Source organism: Salmo salar, chromosome ssa05, assembly GCF_905237065.1.
Source record: "Salmo salar chromosome ssa05, Ssal_v3.1, whole genome shotgun sequence".
NCBI lineage: Eukaryota > Metazoa > Chordata > Actinopteri > Salmoniformes > Salmonidae > Salmo > Salmo salar.
In genome coordinates this window covers 47,885,974-47,913,131 of record NC_059446.1, presented here as the reverse complement: position 1 = coordinate 47,913,131, position 27,158 = coordinate 47,885,974, and the positions used below count along the sequence as shown (strand labels likewise).

General features: G+C 43.2%; 1 protein-coding gene across 1 annotated transcript; it reads right to left on the bottom strand.

Annotated features, from left to right (window-relative positions):
- Positions 1–556: 556 nt before the first annotated feature.
- Positions 557–26,549, bottom strand: LOC106605010 (phosphatase and actin regulator 4B). The gene is given in 16 exon segments (XM_045718290.1): positions 557–2,218; positions 2,406–2,482; positions 2,673–2,810; positions 3,125–3,186; positions 3,633–3,688; positions 3,802–4,027; positions 5,110–5,408; positions 5,836–5,933; positions 5,936–6,073; positions 6,075–6,175; positions 14,470–14,829; positions 20,200–20,386; positions 20,388–20,710; positions 23,827–23,907; positions 24,208–24,369; positions 25,485–26,549. Coding segments are annotated over 16 exon segments (2,382 nt in total). The 5' UTR covers positions 25,543–26,549; the 3' UTR covers positions 557–2,202.
- Between the last annotated feature and the right edge of the window lie 609 nt (positions 26,550–27,158).

Sequence of the window (27,158 nt, the reverse complement as noted above, 5' to 3'; positions counted from 1 at the left end):
CGGTATGACTTACTCGCATAAAAACTGGATGGAAACGTGATTAGTCCTAGCAAAATTATTCTTTCTTGAGAAATATTGTTTTGCTAAAAATTGTAATTTTTTTAAAAACTATTTTTATGGAAATCTACTACAGTAAGGTACTAGTTACCCAGATTTTTTTTATTTAAAAAAAATATATTAACTAGTCTAGAGCCACTTGTAGGTTCTTGTGATTCAGCTATATGCCTGAATCCCAGATGAATGAGATATATTGTCTCATTCATTTGGAATTACAGGATTTAGCTGGATCTTCACAATTGGGGACTCTATCTAAATTAGGCAATTCATTCTGGAGTGAACAATCCCTTTACCCTGCACGCATATATTTATTCACATAAGTGAGCTATTAATGCTGCATTCAAGTGCTAGTCGGAAGTAGGAAACTCAGATGTTAGACTTTCTAATTGTTTGAGCGCGGCACGTGTAACTGCAAACAGTTAGCAAGTCGAAAATTTTTTGTTTCCTCGTTCCGACTAGCACGTGAACGCGGCATAAGTCCAACAGAAAGACTCAAAGAGTGATTTAAGGTTTTTAATTATAGGTCACTATTTACAGGCAGTTACTAAAATTCCACATTTCGTAAAAAAACGAAGTAAAACTGAACACTTAAAGATTCCCATTGTTGTAGTGTTTAATCATACAGTAATATTTTGTGCTTAGAAAAATAGCAACCTATAATAGTTAACATATATTTTCAAATAATAAGGAAGAACAATATATACACAACAGTAACCTAAATGCATCTGTACATTAAAGGACTGTAATCTACTGGCCAGAATACAACGCATGTAACATTTCTCCAGATAAAAAAGTATTTTCCTGTTGAAATAATTCCCTGTCAACCGTGAAATCCACTAATTATGTTTTTTTCATCAAATCCTGATCTACGCTAACTGGACTTTGATACATTCTGTAAAGATTTGTAACATTTTAACTTTTGTTTTATTTAAGATGCCATCATCATAATCTTAGCATTTTAAAACAGCTATTATTTGCAGCATTGCATGGTTTGACCTATGTAGAGAAGTACAAAAAACACAAATAAAAAAGCGTAAATAAAAAAAACTGTTGATTCAATAATTGCACTGTGTGTTGGCTCATGCAGCGAAATGAAGAAATCTGCGATATGAAAAAACAGCATTCTACTGTCAGCATGGGGATCAGGGCCTGGCAAAAAAATTACGAAACATATAAAAAAAAGAATAGCACACCAACTACCTCCTCATTGTGTTCTTTCCTATGACTAGTTAAAGCTCAAACGCTCACCCCACGTCACAGCGAAATATAAATACAGGCAAGGCAGGCTAGCTGTTAACAACGTTGGGCCAGTAACCGAAAGTTCGCTGGTTCGAATCCCCAAGCTAACTAGGCGAAAAATCTGCCGGTGTGCCCTTGAGCAAGGCACTTAACCCTAATTGCTCCTGTAAGTCACTCTGGATGAGTGTCGGCTAAATGATTAAAATGTAAAAATGCACACTATAAAACAGGTTCAATAAAAGCAGTAATTTCTGATGTGATCAAAATATTATGCATTAATTACAGTTGTCATTATTAGAACTCTCAAGTTTCAGTCTAAGAAATCACAGAAATCTATACACAAGTACACAAAAATCCCAGAGCTTTTCCAGTTTTGGGAATGGCAAATCCCACAGTCGTCTTCCTCCTCATTCTCTTTCTGCAGCTTTGTCTCTAACATTTATTATTAATGTGTTTCTTATTGTAGCTGTCATTATTATGACTATTATTACTGTAATGTTATTACATTTACATCTCTGCAACATGGGTTAACTGTGCCATACAGAGTAAAATCAGAAAAAAGGCAACATCGAAAGAGGTGGCAAAAGGTCGTCGTCAGTGGAACCCTGAAGGATAACACACATCGGCAGAGTGGCTCCCAGTCAGCCCTCTCAGTCAAGCCCCGCTGCCACCTCTTCACTTTGTTGGCACTTGGTACCCCCTACTGTCCGATAGAAATACTGCATCTGGTCCTCAGTCCCCCTGTTTTCCATTCAGTCAATTCCAGGGCCTTCCTTGATGATCTGTACAGTACATTCAGCAACATAAAAGGGAAGTCTGTTTAGGGAGCACCAAGACCCTGCGACTCCTCTCCAGAGACTCTGCCGGCCACTGGTTAAGTAAGTGCTTTCCAGTATGGGGTGGATGCTAAGGTCGGTGGAACCTAAAGAAAAGGACATCAATGATAATTTGATCAATCACAACAACTCAACATATCAAAAAGGCATTTTCCAAGGCTGTAAGAGCTGCCAATTAAAGGGATCGAAACAAATGTCTTGGTATGTTAATGCAAGATCTATATTATGTAATTGTGTATATAACTTCATGTTGTCCATAGGCTGAGGAAGTACCTTGTATAGATCCTACTGTCTTCATGAACCTCCATTTCAGAGCTCTTAAAGTCATTGAGCTCCTTCCGAATGGCAGCCTGGACGAAGGAGGAAAAGTTAATAGAGTTAAGACTTGCATAAGAGAGCGTCTAACTGCTAAAGTAAAGACAGAAATATATACTTCCATTACTGGGCAATAAGATACACTGGTGTCAATAAATAAGTGCATTACAAGCCGTGGGCTTTAGCCGTGGGCTTTAGGTAGCTATGACTGACAGCTGATTGTACCTTGTCAGCAGGTGTTAGCTTGGTCCAGGGCTTGTCCGCTCGCCGATCGTAATCATTGGCTGTGGTGACCTCCACATACTCATGGAAGCGCAGGATCTTTCTGGCCTGTAGCTCAGCAACCGTGGGCCTCTGACTCAGCTAGAGGAGGAGTTAAATGAAGAGTTTAAAGGGATGATGCCCTTTATCTACTTCCCCAAAGTCAGATGAATTTGTGTTCTGTATGAAGGAAGTTAGAGGTTGTTTTGAAAGCCAAAATGGTATCCACAAGTTCATCTGAATCTGGGGAAGTAGATAAAGGGCCTCATTGCCAGTCTCCCTTGAAGAAGACTACCTTCTCTCAGCTTGTTTTATAACAATTCACTCGTTAATACTCTATACATAAATGTTCTGTTAAATGAGAGAAATATATTATTACAGCTAACAGTAGTGCGTGTGTGTGTCACTGGTCTTACCTTCCTGGTGAGTCTACGTTTGATCTCTCTGACCTCCGCCTGCCTGTCTACCTGGTTCTTGGCTGGAAAGGAGAGAGAGAGTCAAACCAATGTTTAGAACCCTGTACAGACATTAACCAAATTGTGCAATTGCTGTCTATTTCACAAAAATCGGATTTTCCAATGGGATTTAATAAAGGTACTAGGTACAAATACACAAGTACACCGACTGAGATAAAAAAAATATAACCCACATTGATAAGAAGTGGCTTCATGCTCTTGGAATGTGGCCTCATTTATATAAATAACAAGAATCCTTACTGAGAGAGAAATACCAGTGGGGATTGAGCTGTGATTAGGTGAAAACGTAGGCCCCATTCTAATTCCATAAAAGTGCATTATTCCTTCCTCCCTTCTTTTAAGTTCTCTGATTAGACGTGATCGGACGGGTGAAGGCAAGCGCTCCATGCCTCCACCACAAAGCTTTCACCTGTCGGAGAAATTGTGATGGGGAGTAGGAAAGACTTACGTTGAAGGATGTTTCTCTGCTCCAGCTCCTCTGCACTGGGTCTCTGGCTGAGACGCCTAGAGGATAGAAGTTCACATCAACCTTGTGTTAGATTTGGTGTGTGTATATGTGGAGAGAAGAGGAAAGAGCGAGAAAAAAATGATAGTGAGTGTGTGGCTTTATCTATTACCTTGTGAGTGCAGAGCCTATTTGTGTGCGTATGGCCTCCCATTGCTCCCTGCTCTGCCATGTCAGCCCTGTTGACCCTTGGTGTGTGTGACCTGGTGTGTGTCCCGGAGTGCGTCGTTCGGTGTGACCGCTGGACTTGTCCTCTCGAGCATGTTTCTCTGGGGCGTGTCGGTTACTCAGTTTCAAAGCTAACGTGTCTTTCCTTCTGACCCTGCTGGCCAAAGCACCTGAACAAGAACCACAGAGAGATGTAGTCAGGTATACAAAGATATACAATACCAGTCCAAAGTTTGAACACACCTACTCATTCAAGGGTTTTTCTTTATTTTTTACATTGTAGAATAATAGTGAAGACATCAACAAAAATATATAAACAAATAACACATATGGAACCATGTAGTAACCAAAAAGAAAGTGTTAAACAAAACAAAATAAAATAGATTTTATGTTTGAGATTCTTCAAAGTAGCCACTCTTTGCCTTGACGATCTCATGGGGAGAGACATTGTTACTAATTTGTAAATAAAGCCAGTCTGTTATTTAGAATTAGAATGATTTATTTCTGTTTTTAGAGGGAGAGAAACCAAAAACCTACAGTCATCTATCTCATGGGTCTCTCCCAGGCCAGCACGGGTATTGAACCAGCATCTGTAGCAGCACTGCATGCACTGTTTATGCAGTATCTTAGACCGTTGCGCCACTCAGGCGCTGTACAACGTGACCGGTCGGGAGTGGGCTACAGTACTACAGTAAGAGCAAAATAATCCTAACAAAATAAAATAAAAACCTTAGTGTAACAACAGTTTTAGTAAGTAATACTGAAGTCATGCACAATTATAATTTTCTATTTAGGTTCATGTCGCCCATTCATTGTCAGTTAGAGACACAGTAGGACCCAAAAGCATAATCAGTGCTCTAACTCCCCCTTGCGCTGGTCTGGAGCAATGAAGTAGTGACGCAGGGTACCGTACTAAACCACATATTACCTCTAAGTCTCGCAGCATAATCGCAAAACCTTTAGTGGAGCAACCACTGTAGGTGTGTCCAAACTTTTGACTGGTACTGTATAGGTATCCTGTGTGGCTCAATTGGTAAGAGTGCAGTGCTAACAATGCCAAATCGGGGGTAAATTCCCACAGGGATCATAGTCACATACAAAAAGTATGCGCTCACTCTACTGTAAGTCACTTCTAATATGCCAACGAGTCTGCTAGGTGGCATATTTCTTTTTACAGTATTTTAAATATGCTGCTGTATCTGACTATAAATGTTTATCCATAACCCAATTCAAGTGAGACAGAGATACATACTGGGTGGAGGCTCATCCTCCTCATCCTCGTCTGAATTTTCATCTTTATAGAGCACTGGCCCGTCTGAGTCGCTGTCTTCCCTTTGCAGGTCCTGCTCTTCTTCCTCCTCCTCCTCCTCCTCACTGCTGTTGGGCCCCTCGGGGATGATGTTGATGCTGGGCTCTCCCACCATGCACCTCCTGCTCCGTGGCTCCAGTTCTGGCTGGGGAAGCTCCCCGTCGTACTCCTCCTCTTCATCATCATCATCATCATCATCATCATCATCATAATCCTCCTCGGAGTAGTCATCCTCAGTCCTGATAGAGAGAGGGGGGAGAGAGAGAAAAATGGAGCGATGGAGATCAGATGAGTTTTCAACAGAAATAGGAAAAGCCGCCAGTCACATATTATCGACGGAGCTGATAATAAATCATTGGCATCACAGAAAGATTGTGTGGCTAGATTCATTCATAAGTCCTAGACAAGGTCTTGCCAACTTTACACCTAATGTTTGAGGTGTGTGTTTTACTCAAGTCTATAACATTGAGGAAATATCCACAGGACTCACAGTTTCAGAGGCTGGATGCTGACGGCTAGGGGCCGGCCGCGGTCCCCCTGGTACTCGGGCGGTGTCTCAAAGAGCAGGGAGTGGGCTGAACGCTGGGAGCCGTCGGGATGAGGTTGGGCCTGGCCAGGGCTGGACAGGGCCCTCTGGATCATGATGTGCAGGGGGACGGGGGCTGGACGCTGGGGGGGCTCACTGGTGGGGCTGGGGGGTCAAAGAGCAAGGGCTGGGGGATGGGATGTTGGTAGGAGTGCTGGTGGTGGAGGTAGTGCGCGTGCAGATGCTGGCGGGGGGAGAAGGGGGGATGTAGTTGGGTAAGGGCGGGGACGGGGGAGGCATCTGGAAGCCCAATGAGTGGTTATGATGGTCCTCAGGAGAAAGCAGGGGGGGAGGGGGGGACAGACTGGGTGGACGCAGAGGGGTCCTCCGGGTTGCGCTTTGTGACAGGGGTGGTCCTCTTGGGGGGCATCGGTGGGGAGGGCTTAGTTGGCACAAGGCTGGTACCGGCCTGGGTGAGGTTGCCTGTGGGATTGAGAAACACAGTTTATTGAAGGTGTTCACTTACTTCATTAACCTAAATCTGGCCTTTCAACTGCGGATCAAGTGAGTGCACATGCTTGTTTATGTCTAAATTTACATGTAAGATCGAGCCCAATTAACATGGGTGAGTGCACATGAATGGATATACACACCCAGATCACATGACTGAGTCCACATGAATGCATAGATCCACAAACCCAGGTCACATATTTGCATCGGACAGGGTCTTACATTACAAACGGGTGCATGTGGCAATCAAGGTTACAGTGAGGGTTTGAATAAGTACACATGCTCTAGAACACACACAGACCATACACAAATCGAATTGGCCAGTATTCATCCATCGTCTCTTAGCCTCTCTGAACTGAGAATTATGAAAAAACCCTGTTCAAACAAGCTGGAATAGACATTTTGCGATTGCATGCAAACCTTTAAATATGTAAGCTTGATGCAGTTGCTGACGGATGTGTCAACATGAAATAGCATTAAAATACAAAGCCATGGACACATACTACATACTGGAGTACAATAGATCACAGCAGCTGACCGATTTAAGCGCCAGACATGAAGCATGCAGTAGACTGGATTGGACTATAACATCTGCTTTAAACAGAGTCAAGCCCTTCATCTGCCCTTCTCTCCTTTCTTTCTCCAGAGCAGATGTGTGGATTAGCCTTTATGGGGCAGCCTGGTCTGCGCTGCGCAGCCACAGCTAGCCATCACGGGAGACACTCAGTTACTCCCCCATTCACGCCAGAGGTGGTAGTACACATATGGTGCTCAGACACCCACATTCACCCACTTAAACCCACTTACACGCACACCTCACTCTCATTCAACCTTGTTACGTGCATGCAGCCTAACGTGGCATGAGCATAAGAGAGCACTCAATCCAGGCCGTTATAGGTTAGTCCAGCAGTAGCATCCAGGTAGCATTTGGCATGAGGCATTTCAAGTCAGGATGATGCAATATGATGACGCAGGTGACCAGAAGGTTGACGTTAACAGGGCGGGGCATACAGCCACACACACACAACGCAGGCTCGGGAAGACGTTAGAGAGACAGGGTGGGCACCATTGCTTCGGCGATGCTAGTGAAGAGGGGCATTGGTGGGCATCCTTTGTTTTACCTGACCGCAGGCCTCTGCCGTCCCGTCGACACAGGTAGACAGGGAGGGACAGGTAGACGTCATAGTCGCCCTCGCGTTTCCAGCAGGACCAGTAGAGGGGCAGTTGGGAGTCATTCTGGTTCACACCCCCCTGTAGAGTGGAGGCTGGCGGGGGACGAGAGGTACGACACGCAGGCCTTCAGCTCTCATATAGGCTGGCTGAATGTATACAGTGTGTATAGGGTGACCAGACGTCCCTGATTTACAGGGACAGTCCCCAACTTTAGTGGCCTGTCCCCGGCTAGAGCTGTCCCTGAAAATATCCCCGATTATCCCTCAGAAAGAAAGATGCAACTGTGAAGTTACATTGAGGTTGATATTTCAATAATCAAAATGCTGTATCCAGTCAGATTTGCATGTACAAATTGTCTATCCCTGTACCAAACTTGTTTGACCATTGATGAGAACGTTCGTTCATTGATACAAACATGTAACCACCGCATTAACAACCATGCCCACCAGGGCCCTCATTTATCAATGTTCTAAATTAACTCGTACAAATAAAAATGTAGAATGTTCGCAACTACAAACAAAGTTGGTATTTATCAATTGCTCGTATGCTTGATTTACAGACACCTGTAAGTATTTTGCCTTGATAAATCAAACACATTGTAAAACACTGTGCTAGTGCACGTGAAGTTTCATTTACTTCTGGCTGAAACAAGTAAGGTGTTGTAGCAAACGAGTTGGGTTGTCTAGGCAACGCCCCCCTCCCTGCAGCAGCAGCAGCACATGCAGTCAGGAGCGGAGGAGAGGAAAATGTGTCTTTTAAAAATTAAACAAACGGTTATTCAAACGGTTATTACTGTAACCACAGTCATTTGGCTGACCAATAACCGGCATTCAAAATTCCATGACTGTCAAAGCCCTAGGTGTGTGTGTGTGTGTGTTTGTGTGTGTGTGTGTACGCGTCTAGCCTATGCCTTCAGGTTGTTTTTCCTGTAGTGCTCATCATATCTGGTTCCATCCTGCCTGGTCTGACAGGTGCCATGGAGGGATGAGTGAAATAGAGGAGAAGAGATGGAGGTTGATGTTTTGAGCCTTCGGCGCTATGGAGGAGGAGAGAAGTGGCGGGATGAGGGGTAGATATGCAGGGGTCGCGTTAGAGTTAATTAATCGTCATTTTTAAAACAGACCATCAGAAAAATCTGCGTTTTTAAAACATTTCACTCACGTTTTATATTGAAAGTCAAGTGTTTTTTTGCTTCAACAGAGTGATCAGGGACGTGCAACTATAGCTATCCTTCAGAGAAAATACATTGGTGCAACACATTCGGCAGAATATAGCTTCATTTTCATCCGATGACAACAGAAGTGTAACGCTATTTGGCTGGAAGCCACACAATTAAATGAGCTTTTGCATGGCCATCAGCCTTCCCTGTAGCTCAGTTGGTAGAGCATGGTGTTTGCAACGCCAGGGTTGTGGGTTCGTTTCCCACGGGGGGCCAGCACAGAAAAAAAATGTATGAAATGTATGCATTCACTACTGTAAGTCGCTCTGGATAAGAGCGTCTGCTAAATGACTAAAATGTAATGTAAATGTAATTTACATAAAGAACTGCCCTAAATGTCCATTTATGGTCACAAACCTTCAATTCAAATCTGCAAGAAATGTCACTAATTTCTGTCCGCCAACATGGAGAAATCAAAGAACACAAAGAAAAAAACTGCAGAAATAGAACTTTTCATCACCGGTGGAAGATATAAGTGTAAAAGGAGAAGGGTAGGGTGACTCTTCACTGTCTGCTATGGATCAGCGCATTGACAGCATAATTGGAGAGACCTCAGTGTCTGGCATCATTTGTGATGGTGATACTGAGGACCCTCTCCCAGACCCTGAAGGAATATCAGACACACCAACTGCTGGTAAGTCAAGCTTTACTTTCGCAACCACATTCAGACATGGACCACATCTAAATATATAAATGTAACAAAATGAATATAACCAAAATTACAAAACATGAAATCTTTACAGATATGGGTGATTTGCCTGACCCCTCAGCCATCCCCAGGCCTACAAGAAGGGTGTCCTCTTTGGCGAGCGCTTCAGCTGCGCCGCATATTTTGACTGACGCAGTCCTGAAACAACGAGATCAATACATCAATTCTTAGATTCAAACAGCAGCTGGAGGATGTATGCAACGGCCTGAGAGGCAAATACTGGTGCAATGTAAATGTGTTTTCCTTGTCGATTTGATTACAATATTTGGAAGAACAGATACCATACCTAAAACCTTTGTATGATATTGACTCTTGTCCTTAGTGCCAGCGCTATGGGTGGTGGGAAACACTCCCTGTCAGGCATGTGCTCATCAGGTCTGGGTGGATCATTCAGTGGAATGCCAATTTTGATTGCAATGTTGTGGAGCACACTGCAATCCTTGACAATGTAGCAAACCTAAAACGGAATTTGCACATTGTATTACATTCACGTAATGGCATTTGAAGGCACGTCATTTCAGTGGCAAATCTTGCTTGGCTGGTATCGCAGTGTGCTTCCTGTCCCAGACAAACGCCCTTTCAGCAGGCCTATGGTGCGCTCCACTGTTCTTCTGCATACGTGGGCTTGGTTGTACCTTGCCTCTTGTTGGTTTGAGGGGTTTGTGAGGGGAGTCATCAGCCATGTTTTTAATGGGTAGCCCCGGTCTCCTGCAGTTATGAACACAACATTCAGATCTTGTTTCCCAGTAGCGGTCTAACATGGCAAATAAAACCTTGCAAATAAAACACAAGTCACTTACCAATAAGCCATCCATCCCCAACAGCTCCTTCCTAGAGGCTAAGGCCGACTGAACTGTTCTGCACAATGAATTAATCATGTGTCCCACCTGGCCATTTGGCCACTACATTCAACAAAGCCAAATGTGAATCACAGATGACCTGCACATTGACAGAATGGAAACCTTTTCTGTTGACAAAGTTGAATTTGCTCAAAGATGGTGCTTTAATTTCGATGTGGGTGCAGCCAATTGCTCCAATGACATCCAGCTATGGTATGGAAATCCCTTTTCACTCTGGCCTGTTGCACAGCAGTGTACGGAAACTGTATGCAGTGGGGTCAATGAAATAATGCCATGAAGGACTGCAGGCAATATTCGGCTCATGGTTGGTTGTGAAATGCCAGACAGATCCGCAATATCCCGTTGGAATGTTCCAGTGGCCAAAAATCCCAGGGAGGAGAGGACTTGGGTACGCACTGGGATGGCATTGGTGCGTTTCGTCTCCCTTTCTAATACTGGAGAGAGTTGGTTGCAGAGACACAATAAAATATGCCTTGGAAAACGAAATCTACTAATAAGCTAAGCGTCGCTCTCAGCAAAAAAAACAGCACACTCTTTGAAAATACGCTCCCTGCGTAATGTAGCTGGTGCCAGATCCTCCAGCAATGCAAGATTTGCTATTTTGGACAAGTCACAATTCCTCAGTGTTGCCTTATATATTATTTAACTGGTTTAACTAAATTGCCTTCAACCTTACATTCAACTCTTTCTAATTGACTTTATTATTCAATTAGGCTGAAATGCTTTCATGTTTATGAATTCGATAGCACCCTGAGAAAACTATTTGTAGCTGAAGTGTCTATAAAAGAAATACATGAATAAACTATTCATGTATTATCTTTTTTTCTTCATAGTTTATGATTTGGTCCAGTATGTCAATCCTTTCTCCACCATTTGGTGGATGGTATTTCATTAGCAGTTTGACTTTTCTACCACAAGGTGCTGTGAGTACGCATGGTCAGAGGTGTGCTTAAATTTACGCACATTCTCAAGTATATCATGTCAGATTGTCAGCTTCTAATAGTAGAGATAATTATTTCTTTCAGCTTTTATTTCTTTCATCACATTCCCAGTGGGTCAGAAGTTTACATACACGCAATTAGTATTTCGTAGCATTGCCTTTAAATTGTTTAACTTGGGTCAAATGTTTTGAGTAGCCTTTCACAAGCTTCCCACAATAAGATGGGTGAATTTTGGCCCATTCCTCCTGACAGAGCTGGTGTAACTGAGTCAGGTTTGTAGGCCTCCTTGCTCGCACATGCTTTTTCAGTTCTGCCCACAAAATGTCTATGGGATTGAGGTCAGGGCTTCGTGATGGTCACTCCAATACCTTGACTTTGTTGTCCTTAAGCCATTTTGACACAACTTTTGAAATATGCTTGAGGTCATTGTCCATTTCAAAGACCCATTTACGACCAAGCTTTAACTTCCTGATTGATGTCTTGAGATGTTGCTTCAATATATCCACGTAATTGTCCTGCCTCATGATGCCATCTATTTTGTGAAGTGCACCAGTCCCTCCTGCAGCAAAGCACAGCTACAACATGATGCTGCCACCCCCTGCTTCATGGTTGGGATAGTGTTCTTCGGCTTGCAAGCCTCCCCCTTTTTCCGCCAAACATAACGATGGTCATTATGGCCAAACAGTTTTATTTTTGTTTCATCAGACCAGATGACATTTCTCCCAAAAGTATGATCTTTGTCCCCATGTGCATTTGCAAACCGTAGTCTTGTTTTTTTATGGCATTTTTGGAGCACTGGCTTCTTCCTTGCTGAGCAGCCTTTCAGGTTATGTCGATATAGGACTCATTTTACTGTGGCTATAGATACTTTTGTACCTGTTTCCACCAGCATCTTCACAGGGTCCTTTGCTGTTGTTCTGGGATTGATTTACACTTTTCGCACCAAAGTACGTTAATCTCTAGGAGACAGAACGTGTCTCCTTCATGAGCGGTATGACGGCTACGTGATCCCATGGTGTTTATACTTGCGTACTATTGTTTGTATAGATGAACGTGGTACCTTCAGGCATTTGGAAATTGCTCCCAAGGATGAACCAGACTTGTGGAGGTCTACATTTTGTTTTCCTGAGGTCTTGGCTGATTTCTTTTGATTTTCCATGATGTCAAGCAGAGGCACTGAGTTTGAAGGTAGGCCTTGAAATACATCCACAGGTACACCTTCAATTGACTCAAATTATGTCAATTAGCCTATCAGAAGCTTCTAAAGCCATGGCATAATTTTCTGGAATTTTCCAAGCAGTTTAAAGGCACAGTCAACTTGGTGTATGTACATTTCTGATCCACTGGAATTGTGATACAGTGAAGTGGAATAATCTGTCTGTAAACAATTGTTGGAAAAATTACTTGTGTCATGCACAAAGTTGATGTCTTAACCGACTTGCCAAAACTATAGTTTGTTAACAAGAAATTTGTGGAGTGTTTGAAAAACAAGTTTTAATGACTCCAACCTAAGTGTATGTAAACTTCCGACTTCAACTGTAAGTACAAATTGTTGAATCCCACACATTGCTTAGAAATGATCACACGCATGTTTTACGAACATTTCTGTTCGTACGCAACATTGATAAATGAGGGCCCAGGCTACTAAACAGGTGATTCTAAAATGACTAGCCTAAGAAAACTTTGGAGGGGTAATCAATTTCTGTGTTATAATTAATACACGTATTTGAATGGAATATATCGAAAATTGATAGTTAACTATAGTTCCATACCATTGTTTTTTTTCTATATTTTTGCACAACTAGCCCCATATAAAAAAATCCCTGATTTTCAATTCCAATATCTGGTCACCTTAACTACACCAGGGCACACCATTTTAAAAACAGTCCAGGTAGTCCTTCCTGGTTACAGTCATTTTTTTAAACGTGTGGTGTCTAATGAACACGACCAAGGTGGATATGCTTACACTGAACGCACTACTAGCACCCAGAACAAGAGGGTCTGTTTAATTAGAGTGTTACGCTAAGTGTCTGAGGAGCTTGCCTGGGCTGTGAGAGGGGCACCAAGTGCGGAAAGTGAAGAGAGGAAATCAAAACTCCTTCAGTTTTGGGCCCTCTAGGTTAGCCGTTGGAAGTAATCACTCTGTACCTAGCTAACTGTTAGGAATATTCCTAATTAACTAGTGGAATACCTTTGAAAACAGTCACTACAGGCTCAGCTAGCATTCATATACAGTTTGATGTTTCAACAACAGCTGGGGAAGCAATGATTGCATATTCAGTACCATGCCGGATGAGATTTTAAATCTACAAAACCTACAAGTATCCCATAACTTTTCCCAGTAGTTCTTTATAACCTTGATTTGAACATTACCTAACAAAATGCACTGGCTAAAATGCATTGTAGACAATAACTGAACGTATTGTAATTCTACCAAATTAAGAATGCAGAAAGTTTATCAGCGAAGCAACTTCTTAATGCCATTTCTCCTTCCTGCTACATGACTACATCATGAAAACCATTTTTCAGAGTATTCTATGCCCCATTTTTAACATATCCGACATGGTTAATTCATCGGAATTGTTTACATAATTGTTTACATAACAGCTGAAATGTCTACACACATTCTAGAACGTACATATGAAAATAGCTTGACAGACTATAGATGGCGAATAGGTGACAAACGAGCACACGGCAAATGACTTCCAAGCCTACTAGCTCCAGGCTAAACCAACCAACCTACATGTAATAATGATAAAGGAATTATATACAAAAAATGTGTTTAAACAGTCCTAAGGTAATACGCGTATCAGATCTCAAAGAGAACAACAGTGAATAAAGTCAGACTCCCCTAACGAGAAACGCCCCTGGTAAAAACAAAAACAACAATATTGTCTTCGCATGGAGCTGAGCAGGAGCAGGCTCAGAGCCACCAGAGTCAGTGGTGTCCTGGGAGAGTACAATGCCAGGGAAAATCTGCTCTGCTGCCTAAAATAGTTCAGTCTTATTAAGTCATCGGCTGGGGAACAGCTGCTGGAGCCGCAGGGATAACATCATTATAAGGATGAGAGTGGCAAAGTGTGTGTGTGTGAGAATGCGTGAAACGTGCACGTGTCCCTTGTAGTAACCCTTATGCATGTAACATGAGTCTTCTGCAGACATGTATGCATATGACACGTGACTAGAAGTTACGCGTGGAAGCTCCACTGATTGTGCATGTGCGCACGTGCACATGAGTGAATGTGTGTGCATCGATGCAAGCTGCACCTGGTCTCCCCTGGCATCTCATTGGCTAATTCTGCCATTCTGTGATTAAACAGGCCCCTACTACTACAACCACCACAACTAGTACTACTACTACTCACCCAACATGGCAGCATTAATGCCCCTGTTGACGGGCTTGGGCAGGGGGAGGGGAGGCTGCTTGGTCGCCTGGGGGGTGGAGGATGGCGCAAGGGACACTATTGCTGAAGATTGGGTGTTGGCGCCTGCAGAGGAGACAGTTCGGGCAGGCTTTGCTACTGCAGAGGAAGAAGAGGAGGAGGAAGAGTATGTGGTTGCAGGGTGATTAGATGGGGTGTGGGGTGAGGGTGACCCTTCGCTGCCGGGCTCGGGGGTGGAGCTCATCAGCCACTTGGGGGGCATAACAGACTGTTTGGGGGGCAGCAACTCTCGGAGAGTATCCCGCAGCGAATCTGGGTCAGGAACAAAATGGCTATCTGATTCTGCAAAACACACAGCATACAAAACATATGTTACATAACATACATGTGTTAAAGAGTACTATACATTTCATAACTAATCATCATCATGAGAGACACATGGGCGCATTCGTGTCAAAGACCGTACACACAGCAACTCGCTACACACTGCTAGGCTTTTTGGAGCGTGTTTGTTTCTTTTAATAGTGGAAAAGATACTATCTCATCACATTATGCATCTCCCTAAAAAACATAAATGTTTCAGTCTTGAGTTGGAGCACTGAGACAATTTGTGCCATTCACTCGGCCACTCTAGTGTGTGTGTGTGTGTGAGCGTGTGCCTGTGTATTGTCATTATCAGGGGATCAGCTGTGTAGACAAACAGTGCTGTAATTACCAAACCCCCTCCCCCCATTCCCCTAACCCTCCACCCTGCTTCTTATCCCACGCCATTTCTCAAAGCTGAAGTTTATTTATAGGCAAGTCTTTATCACGTGCTGATGTCAGAGAGAAAAGAGGAAATACAGTGCCTTCAGAAAGTATTCACACTCCTTGACTTTTTTCAAATTTTGTTGTGTTACAAAGTGGGATCAAAATGTGTCCTTTTTTTGTCAATGATCCACACAAAATGCTCAATGTCAAAGTGGAAGAAAAAGTAAATTGTTTTTTATTTTTTATGAAAATAAAACCGCAATATATCTTCATTAGATAAGTATTCAACCCCTTGAGTCAATACATGTTAGAATCAGCTTTGGCAGCAAGTACAGCTCTGACACTCTTAAGAGCTTAGCACACCTGGATGGTACAATATTTGGCCATTATACTTAAAAAAAATATTCAAGCTCTGTCAAGTTGAACATTGCTAGACAGCCATTTCCAAGTCTTGCCATAGAGCCAATTTAAGTAAAAAATGTAACTAGGCCACTCAGGTACATTCAATGTTGTCTTAGTAAGCAACCACAGTGTATATTTTGGCCTTGTGTTTTAGGTAATTGTCCTGTTGAAAGGTTAATTTGTCTCTGTCATGACGTGGCCCTTTCTGGGTGTAGATCGTGGCTTCCCCCTCTCTCACTCTCTCCTACACCCAGGTTCTATTATCTCCTGTCGTAAATTCCTGGTGGAGACTCTCTTCCCCTTTTCATGCAGAGAGGGAGACCACCGATTGAACAAAGGATTTCACGTGGCCGAACTCCTAAATCCCCAAAATGGGAAAATAAAACTGTAAGTCCACTTGTGAGAATGTGGGAAGGGTCCGTGGACACTTAAGGGACAGTTATGTTGAGTGTGTTTCATCTGGTGACTTCACGAAGGACAGAAAACACACATAACTATATCTCTGAATGTGTACATTTCTCAATTATGGTGTTTGCATCTAATTCTTGTATAAAATGAATGAGTAAAGATGAAACTCTTTGTGAAATAATGTAATGTGATGTTAACCTTTAATTTTGATAGAATTGTGTTCCCTGTAAAGTTTAACTAGTCAGCGGCCACGCCCCCGTGAGCGCAGACATGATCCAGCGTCATGGAACCGCCTTTTCTACTGTTACGAATAAAAGCCCCCCTTAAGAAAATCCTCTTCAGACTAAGCAAACCCACAGTGTGAGCTGTGATTGTGAATAGTTAAGACCTCGGTGTAAGCTGAGGTGGCACAGGTTTGAGTACCAAGATTAGAAAACCATACCATGTGGAGCATTGGCTACACGCCTGGAAATGGTTAAACTCTGAGACTATCAATCCCTACAGAATAAGAGCAAATCTTAGATACTAATTACTAGTCTGCAGCTACAAATTATGTAAATTTGGGATGCGAATACCGACAACCGCCAAAACATCTACTCTAAGAACAATGGAAGCATGACGTATCCATTACAACTGACATTATCAGGAGCCGCCGATAGAGCAACCACCATGAGTAACCAGAGACTCTCTGATGAACTGACTCTCCAACAGACGGACCGATGATTCCAACAGAGAAGATCACAACGACATATGGGCGTAAATATACATTGATTGCAATTATTCCTTAATGAGTGAGCGTTCATGTGCGAAGGATTAGCATTTCAATGTATATATTTATAGACTGTATATTTATACACCCCCTTCCCTTTGTCCACCAAGCCGTCATATCGGTTTAGCCCACTAGGGAATCTTCCCTATCATTGTTAGTAACCAATATATACGGTTTGTTTGTTTATGCATTTCTGTGATTATTTAGTTAGTTAGTAAATAAATGATTAAGCAAATTGGTGTATGGATGATTTATAGTAAAGGCTGGGTTTGTGCAGATAACCAACAATTTACGACGTTCAGATGAGACTGACATGAGGTAAAGAATAATTCATTAACAGAAGACTAATTGATCAGATATTAAAATATCTGAAAAGTAATATTCTGAAAATTATAACTTTGTAATCTGAAGATTTTCCGTGGTGCCCTGACTTCCTAGTTAATTAAATTTGCATGATTAGTTTAATCATGTAATAATAATTACAGAGAATTGATTTGATAAAATAACAGTCTTCACCTTTAATGATGACAAAGACACATCTCCCAGTTTCTGTTGGAAAGCAGACTAAACCAAGTTTTTCTCTAAGACTTTGCCTGTGCTTAGCTCTATTCCATTTCTTTTTATCCTAAAAAACTCTAGTCTTTGCCGATGACAAGCATACCCATAACATGATCCAGCCACCATGGTTGAAAATATGAAGAGTGGTACTCTGTGGTGTGTTGTGTTGGATTACAGGTTTCCTGTATAGGCTTCCTTCTTTGCATTCTGTCATTTATATTAGTATTGTGGATAACTACAATGTTGTTGAGCCATCCTCAGTTATCTCCTATCACAGCCATTAAACTCTAAACTCTGTAACAGTTTCCTTTCTCTCTGGCAACTGAGTTAGGAAGGGTGCCTGTATCTTTGTAGTGACTTATTTAAGCTTGCCATTACAAAAGGGTTGAACATTTATTGACGCAAGACTTTCCAGCTTTTCATTTTTTATTAATTTGTAAACACTTCTAAAAACATAATTCCACTTTGACATTATGGGGTATTGTGTGTAGATCAGTGACACAAAATCTAAATTGAATCAATTTAAAACTCTACCTGTAACAACTAACGTGGAAAAAGTCAAGGGTGTGAAAACTTTCTGAAGGCACTGTAGGTCAGAGAAAACCGGGGGAGAGAGAAAAGGAGAGGGGGAGGGATGAAATGGATTGTCAGAAGTGAGAGAAAAGAGAGAATAGAGGGAGAGAGAGAGAAAGAGAAAGCGAGAAGATTAGGATAAATCAGGGACAGCATAATATCTAAAAGAAACAGCAGACACTAAATGCCATTTAGCTCAGTGTGTAATAGCTGGAATGGTATCAATTAGCTTTAGCTCTTTAGCAGGGTTACGGTTGAGCTGAGAGGCATTAGCTTTTAACCTGTTAGGGCTAGGGGGCAGTATTGACACAGCCGGATAAAAAACGTACCCGATTTAATCTGGTTACTACTCCTGCCCAGTAACTAGAATATGCATATAATTATTGGCTTTGGATAGAAAACACCCTAAAGTTTCTAAAACTGTTTGAATGGTGTGTGAGTATAACAGAACTCATATGGCAGGCCAAAACCTGAGAAGATTTCATGCAGGAAGTGGCCTGTCTGAGAAGTAGTGTTTCATCTTGGCTCTTTTTATTGAAGACTGAGGATCTTTGCAATAACGTGACACTTCCTACGGCTCCCATAGGCTCTCAGAGCCCGGGAAAAAGCTGAACGATATCGAGGCAGGCTCTGGCTGAAACACTTTATCGCTTTTGGCAAGTGGCCGCTCAGAGTACTATGGGCTTAGGCGCGTGCCCGAGTCGACCGAATGCTTTCTTTTCTTTTGTCTGTTTACCTAAACGCAGATTCCCGGTCGCAATATTATCGCTTTTTTATGAGAAAAATGGCATAAAAATGTATTTTAAACAGCGGTTGACATGCTTCGAAGTACGGTAATGGAATATTTAGAATTTTTTTGTCACGAATTGCGCCATGCTCGCCACCCTTATTTACCCTTTCGGATAGTGTCTTGAACGCACGAACAAAACGCTGCTGTTTGGATATAACGATGGATTATTTTGGACCAAACCAACATTTGTTATTGAAGTAGAAGTCCTGGGAGTGCATTCTGACGAAGACAGCAAAGGTAATAACATTTTTCTTATAGTAAATCTGACTTTGATGAGTGCTAAACTTGCTGGGTGTCTAAATAGCTAGCCCTGTGATGCCGGGCTATCTACTGAGAATATTGCAAAATGTGCTTTCACCGAAAAGCTATTTTAAAATCGGACATATCGAGTGCATAGAGGAGTTCTGTATCTATAATTCTTAAAATAATTGTTATGCTTTTTGTGAACGTTTATTGTGAGTAATTTAGTAAATTCACCGGCAGTGTTCGGTGGGAATGCTAGTCACATGCTAGTCACATGCTAATGTAAAAAGCTGGTTTTTGATATAAATATGAACTTGATTGAACAAAACATGCATGTATTGTATAACATAATGTCCTAGGGTTGTCATCTGATGAAGATCATCAAAGGTTAGTGCTACATTTAGCTGTAGTTTGGGTTTATGTGACATTATATGCTAGCTTGAAAAATGGGTGTCTGATTATTTCTGGCTGGGTACTCTGCTGACATAATCTAATGTTTTGCTTTCGTTGTAAAGCCTTTTTGAAATCGGACAGTGTGGTTAGATTAACGAGAGTCTTATCTTTAAAATGGTGTAAAATAGTAATATTTCTGAAAAATTGAAGGTTTTGCATTTCTAAGGTATTTGAATAACGCGCCACGGGATTACACTGGCTGTTGAGTAGGTGGGACGCGTCCCACCTAGCCCATAGAGGTTAAGGGCAGGAATGGCTAAAACGATAGTGCCGCATTAATTACGAAAGGAGGAGAGGATGAGCTATTCCCTCTATTCCCTTCTGTTCCTGAATAAGACGCATAGCTGGAGCAGGACTCAGGGGAGCAAAGAGGCTCCGAGACTCCTGTCTATATCTGGGCCCAAACCAGAGGACTGAAGAAGAAGAAGACTGACTGGAAGGGGGGGGGGGCAGTCAGAAAACCAGGCTCCAGGTAGAAGTTGCCTTTATGCAAAGATCTAGGATCATCTGATCCTTTTCAAATCTTCCATTAGGGGGAAAAACACAAACCTTAGATCAGTGTCTAGGGACAGCTTCACCCTACTCCACAGACTAAGGTGTGTGTCAAATCAAATTTGATTGGTTGCATACACATATTTAGCAGATGTTATTGCGTGTGTAGCGAAATGCTTGTGTTCCTAGCTCCAACAGTGCAGTAATATCTAACAATTCACAATAATACATACAAATCTAAAAGTAAAAGAATGTGTCGGTGTTAATAGCTCACCTCTATGGGCCCTTCCCTCCTCTGCGGACGCGTGCCGGGGGAGGGCGGGCTTCCATGCTGTCTCAGAGGGGCGACTCCTCCTTCCGTCCTCTGATGGCGCCTTCTGCAGGCCCGGCCGCTTGTCTCCGTCAGAAGGGTGTAGTCTGCCCCCACGTCTACACTCCTCCTGTCCCGATCCCCTGCACCTGGCCCTGCCAGGCAATGTTAGACTTCCCCTCCCCCTGGGACCGTCCTCCTCCACCTCCTCGCCGGCCCTCCTCCTGATGTCCGGAGCCTCTGGGGCCACCCTGGTCCCCATGGCGGTCTACCTCTGGGGGGAAGCGGACCCTGCGGTCCTCTGGCTGGGGCAGCCAGGCTGGGTTAATCTTAAAGTCTGAGGGGTTCATCCCAGAGTCTGAGGGGGGTCTTGTCTGGTTCTCCTGCCCTCTGCCCCCTCCACCACCTCCACCCACAGGCAGGGTGTGGCCATTCTTCACGTAGGGCTGTTTGGGGCTGTGAGGATCGTCCCCTTCTGTCACAAAAATGGATACAAGCAGTGAGACTTTCCATACAGAGACAATCATCACTCACACATCAGAAGATCTATAAACTACACTACTTTGAGTCACCAACCAAGTGTGAGGGAGGGGTTAGCCAGAAATCTAACAAAGCCATCATCTCTACTCAAAATGTTCTGCATATTTGAGTATAAATGGTCAAATTTAATTGGCTTGTTGAAATAGGACAAAGGACGGGCTTTTGGATTTGTTCCCTCTGTGCATCTGGACATGATTTCGCAGCCCTCTTCAGAATGTAAGGTTTGAGAAAGGTGTCCTAACTGCCAACCTCTTTGGAACAGAGCTCTGCCCATGGAGTGAAATATGTTTAATAAACGGGCCTCTGCAACACCGATGCCGGCAGAGTAAGAGCACAGAACACACTGACTTTAAAAGCTATTTCGCTGCAGGGTGCAATTCGTTCCACTTTCCCCAGCTCAAGGAAAACGCCATGTCATTTTCTTCCCAAAATATACAGTTATACTGTTTAAAAGGGAGCATGAGAGTGAATTTGCCTTTCTTCAACTGCCATTGAGTGAGCTGAATTTGAAGCTGTTACTGTCATCGACTATGCTGTCTGTGTAGGTGTGATAGCCCTGGACTTTCGTCTGATAAAGATAAAGCCATTTCCAATTTGCTCCCTCCCCCTTGGCTGCCCTAACCCTTAAATGTTTGCAGATCTGAAGGGTCTGGATAGGTATATGTAGGGTAGTGGTGGAGCGTCCACCATGTTGCTTACACTTTACATATATCAAATAAAATTGTATTTGTCACATGCGCCAAATACAACAGGTGTAGACCTTACAAGCCCTTAACCAACAATGCAGTTTTAAGAAAATCCCTAAAAAAGTAAATGATAAGAATAAAAAATAATTAAAGAGCAGCAGTAAATAACAATAGCGGGGCTATATACAGGGGGTACCGGTACAGAATCAATGTGTCATTGTGCGGGGGATACCGGTGTCGAGATTATTATGTACATGAAGATAGAGTTATTAAAGTGGCAATGAATAGATAATAACATTCTCACATAGGTGTTCCATTTGTCCAGGTGGGAAAGGAGTGCAATAGAGATTGCATAATCTGTGGATCTGTTGGTGCGGTATGCAAATTGGAGTGGGTCTAGGGTTTCTGGAATAATGGTGTTGATGTGAGCCATGACCAGCCTTTCAAAGCATTTCATGGCTACAGACGTGAGTGCTACGGGTTGGTAGTCATTTAGGCAGGTTACCTTAGTGTTCTTGGACACAGGGACTACAGTGGTCTGCTTGAAACATGTTGGTATTACAGACTTGGACAGGGAGAGGTTGAAAAAGTCAGTAAAGACACTTGCCAGTTGGTCAGCGCATGCTCGGAGTACACGTCCTGGTAATCCGTCTGGCCCAGCGGCCTTGTGAATGCTGACCTGTTTAAAGGTCTTACTCACATCGGCTGCGGAGAGCATGATCACACGTCATCCGGAACAGCTGATGCTCTCATGCATGTTTCAGTGTTACTTGCCTCGTAGCGAGCATAGAAGTTATTTAGCTCGTCTGGTAGGCTCGTGTCACTGGGCATCTCTCGGCTGTGCTTCCCTTTGTTGTCTGTAATAGTTTGCAAGCCCTGCCACATCCGACGAGCGTCGGATCCGGTGTAGTACGATTTGATCTTAGTCCTGTATTGACGATTTGCCTGTTTGATGGTTCGTCGGAGAGCGTAGCGGGATTTCTTATAAGCTTCCGGGTTAGAGTCCCGCTCCTTGAAAGCGGCAGCTCTACTCTTTAGCTCAGTGCGAATGTTGCCTGTAATCAATGGTTTCTGGTTGGGGTATGTACGTACAGTAATTGTGGGGACGACGTCCTCGATGCACTTATTGATAAAGCCAGTGACTGATGTGGTGTACTCCTCAATGCCATATGAAGAATCCCGGAACATATTCCAGTCTGTGCTAGCAACATTCCTGTAGTTTAGCATCTGCTTCATCTGTTCACTTTTTTATTGACCCAGTCACTGGTGCTTCCTGCTTTAATTTTTGCTTGTAAGCAGGAATCAGGAGGATAGACTTATGGTCTTATTTGCCAAATGGAGGGCGAGCTTTGTATGCTTCTCTGTGTGTGGTGTAGAGGTGGTCTAGGATTTCCCCTCTGGTTGCACATTTAACATGCTGATAGAAATTAGGTAAAACTGATCTAAGTCCCGGGCCACTAGGAGTGCAGCCTCTGGATGAGCGTTTTCCTATTAGCTTATGGCAGAATACAGCTCATTGAGCGCAGTTTTAGTGCCAGCCTCAGTCTGTGGTGGTATGTAGACAGCTACGAAAAATACAGATGAAAACTCTCTAGGTAGATAGTGTGGTCTACAGCTTATCATGAGATACAGGCGAGCAAAACCCTGAGACTTCCTTAGATATTGTGCACCAGCTATTATTTACAAATATGCATAGGCCCACGCCCCGTGTTTTACCAGAGGCTGCTGTTCTGTTCTGCCGATAGTGTATAACCCGCCAGCTGTATGGTCTTAATGTCGTCGTTCAGCCACGACTCGGTGAAACATAAGATATTACAGTTTTTAAATGTCCCGTTGGTAGGATATACGTGCTTTCAGTTCCTCACATTTATTTTCCAGCGATTGAACGTTAGCTAGCAGAACGAAAGGCAAGGGCAGATTAGCCACTCGTCGCCTGATCCTCACAAGGCATCCAGATCTCTTTCCGTGAAACCTACGTTTACTTTTCCAGCGAATCACGGGGATGTGGGCATGGTCGGGTGTCCGTAGTATATCCATTGCGTCCGACTCCTCTAATTTGAGGTGAGTATTCCCAGTTCTGATGTCCAGAAGCTCATTTCGGTCATAAGAGACTGTAGCAGCAACATTATGTACAAAAACGTTACGAACAACGCGAAAAAGCAAACAAAATCGCATGGTTGGTTAAGAGCCGATAAGACGGCAGCCCTACCCTTCGGCGCCATCTTTCGCCCTCCGGTGCAATTTTTCGCCAAACATTCAAAGTTTAGGGGCAAGTGGAAGGAGTAGGGAGCCAACTGGAACTGGCTGATTGAGTCATGTGGGGGATCAGGTGAGTGAGTGACATCACCAGTGGCAGCACTCTTACCATTCTCCGGGAGCTCCTTCAGCACTCCCTGTTCTATAAGCTCCTGCCTCGGTCGCCTCATCGACATCTTTCTCTCCAGAACTGCCGTCAACACACAGAATTTAAGCCAGTGCGTTAATGCACTGAGGTTTTCTTCAGATTTCTTCCAGATAGCATATAAAACCACGTTCCAGAAGTCAAAGATGTAAGTTTACAGATCTTCAAATTAAAATGATATTATTCTAACCACTATAACAATCGTCTTGTTTAAGCAGACTGAACTGGACACACTGGAAAATTGGCCATATCACCAAGAGACAGGAAAACACACTGAAAGGTGATAAAGGTTGAATGCAACACATAAAAACAAACAAACAAACACAATGAAACCATAACACAAACCTTCTGAAGTTTCCGTAAACTTCTCGCTGCTTTTCTTCTTCCTCCACTTCCATGGTTTGAAGATCTTGCCAAGGGTAGAGAACTTGCCCTTGCCCTTGAATGGGAGAGGGGTGCTGTCCCCATCTCCCTCCGTCGTGGTGTGCAGGTGGTCAACTTCATCAACTGGAGCAATGGAGTCAGAGAGACAAGAATAGAGAGTCAAGAAACACTGTTGAAATATGACAACCACAACTGGGTATCTACAACATCTACAGCACAGAGAGCAGAGGTAACCCTTGCCCAGACATTTTTAGTAGCCTAGCTGTGCTCTAACTCAGGCGAGCAAAACCTTGTGCACCAGCTGCTGTTTAGCCTGGCCCATGCAATTTAAGTAAAGTGTAGTATTAGAACATATAGCCTATCTGAGCTAGACTGACACCCATATGCACACAGAGTAAAGTGCAGAAGAAAATTAGCCTAGCTATGCTAGCCTGACACTCATATGCACCGTGATTAAAGAACGTGGGAGGGCCAGGCTCATTAGAAAGGTTATTAACATTAGCTCAGAGCTCTGGGACTGTGTGTGCTTTGGCAGGGTGATGGTGAAAGCGCATATACTCCTCCACACATTCATAACTAAGTAACCAACAGTTATGGGATGGGAGAGTCCCTCTTGCACTAGCCTCCGTCCATAGCGTCCCACAGTCAAGAGTCTCACATTCCTCCCTACTGGGAGAATATTGTTATAAGCCTTTCAACACCAACAGGCTACGTGGAAGCACACAGACACACATTGCACTCTTTATGCTTTTTCACTAACAATGTGGAGTCATACACCTTTAAAAATAATTTGGAGGTAGGACTCTCTCTTTGGCCTGAGTGTCGTACAGACATCCAGCTGCTGTGGTAACAGCTCAGGTGATTGACAGGCTGACTGACAAGGTGCTGAGCTTCACAAGGCCTGTCACAGAACATCTCTGTGAGCCAGGTTCCTCTAAGGTTGAGGTAGTAATTCAGCAGACATAATATTTACCGTGTAGAAGGGCTGGGGCAAAACAACTAACCAGTCCCACAAACACAGGATGTCCTGACAATAACACTGCCCCAGCAATTCGTTTCACACAACAACGCACACTTAAAAAATGCTATAATATTTGCCAGCTGCTGATGGGCAGATGTAATAATACTATACAATACCTTCCTTGAAAACACCAGAAGTGGAGGTAGAGGAAACATGTCAAAAGGTGGAAATGGGCTCCAAAGCAGGGTCATGGAGGTTATATTACAGAGCTAGTCACCTGGGTGAGAGGTCAGGGTCCAGCTTCCATGGTGGTGGGACTTGAGGCAGCATGCCATGAGGAAGCAGAAGGTTGTGTTTAAAAACTCAAACACTTGTCCCTAGTCAATCCCAACACCCTAGGTAGGGAGGGGCGGGGGTCGGCTGTGACAGTGCAGAGACCCACAGAAGGCTGCTAAGCCACATAAGGACAAAACATCAAAGTCCAGAGGTCAGGTCCAAACCATGTACATCCATCTCCTCGGGAAGTTACAAAAACCAGTGGATTCAGTTCATGATGTCCAAAGAATGAGTTGCTAAACACAGTTGTCTGTAACATATACACTCCCCTGGTTGTCCTACACACAGGCACAGCAGGCTCTGGCAAAATGGTTTGCCTCTGACAAGGAGAGCACGACAGGCAGGCAGGCAGGTTAGTTAAAATCCACTCAAGCAGGATAAATGCAGGCTGTGCTGGGCCGACACACTCCAGATCCACAGTGGGTTGACTGACTGATACTACCAGAAACACACAGCAGCACATTCACTCCATTCACCTGGTAGCAAGAAATACAGTTGATCTTATCCCGGAGATTCGAAAGGTGACCAAATGGATCCTTCCTATACCCATTTTCTTGTCAAAAGCATGCCTGAAGAGTGAGTGGAGGTCCGGTGTGTGTAGGCTGTCTGCAGCTGTGTGACTCGGACAGAGGAAAGGGGGGAGGGGGTCTAGGAAACAACGGAGGAAACGGCACTCCACCCTGATCCTAACTGTGACAGAGAACAAAGTCAACCTCCACCCCTCACACATCTTACTGTACTGGACATGGAAACAGAGAGCCTGTTTCAACTGATAGCCTGTACTGTAGGCTATAAAGCACACAGGACATAATATTAAGTGATAATGCCAGAGAAGGCAGGTATATTGGCAGGGGTGTTAGCAAATTGTGCCAATATACCCTTCAAAACACCGGCTTCAAGGGCATTATAACTTTTATACAACGGGTTACCAACATATTCAAATAATGATTGACATATTTTCATTAAAAACATTATTTTGATGAATTTATTCATACCATTTCATCCTTCCACAAGATATAGTCCCGACACAAATCTAGGGTTGCTACCCAAGCTGGCTGGTTGTTCGTTCTATCGGTTCGGTTGCTAGAGACGCGATCCAGTTGTTCAGTCTTTTTGTTCTGTAAGGTTTATACAAATCTCTGCTGTTGAAAACTAAATTTTAGTGTAAAAGAAAAGTGAGATAATGTCTAGATGCTTTTTATAATGGAGATCAAGTTTATAACTTGGCTGGGCTGACAGTGGATTGCGCAGTCAGATGGAACAGAGTAAATAGGCATTTTAACGTCATAGATTTAGCCGGTGGTAATTTGTGGAATAGACACCGGCTGGAATGCGGTTTTTACCAATCAGTATTAAGGATTAAACCCACCCGTTGTATAACAATATCATAAACCCTCCATTATCATCACTCCCTTCTAAAAATCATCAATCACCCAGACCTCTTGAAGAATCCTTAAGTGTTGTGTACAATGATTTTATGTAAAAACAAAAGACCTTAGAGAGGTCTGGAAGACAAGTTCAAAGTGAATGATACAGTGACAGCCAGGATACCAGGCTAGACAGTGCTGTCCAATCGGGAAGCCAGCCCATCTAAAGCTTGCCAATAAGGAAACAG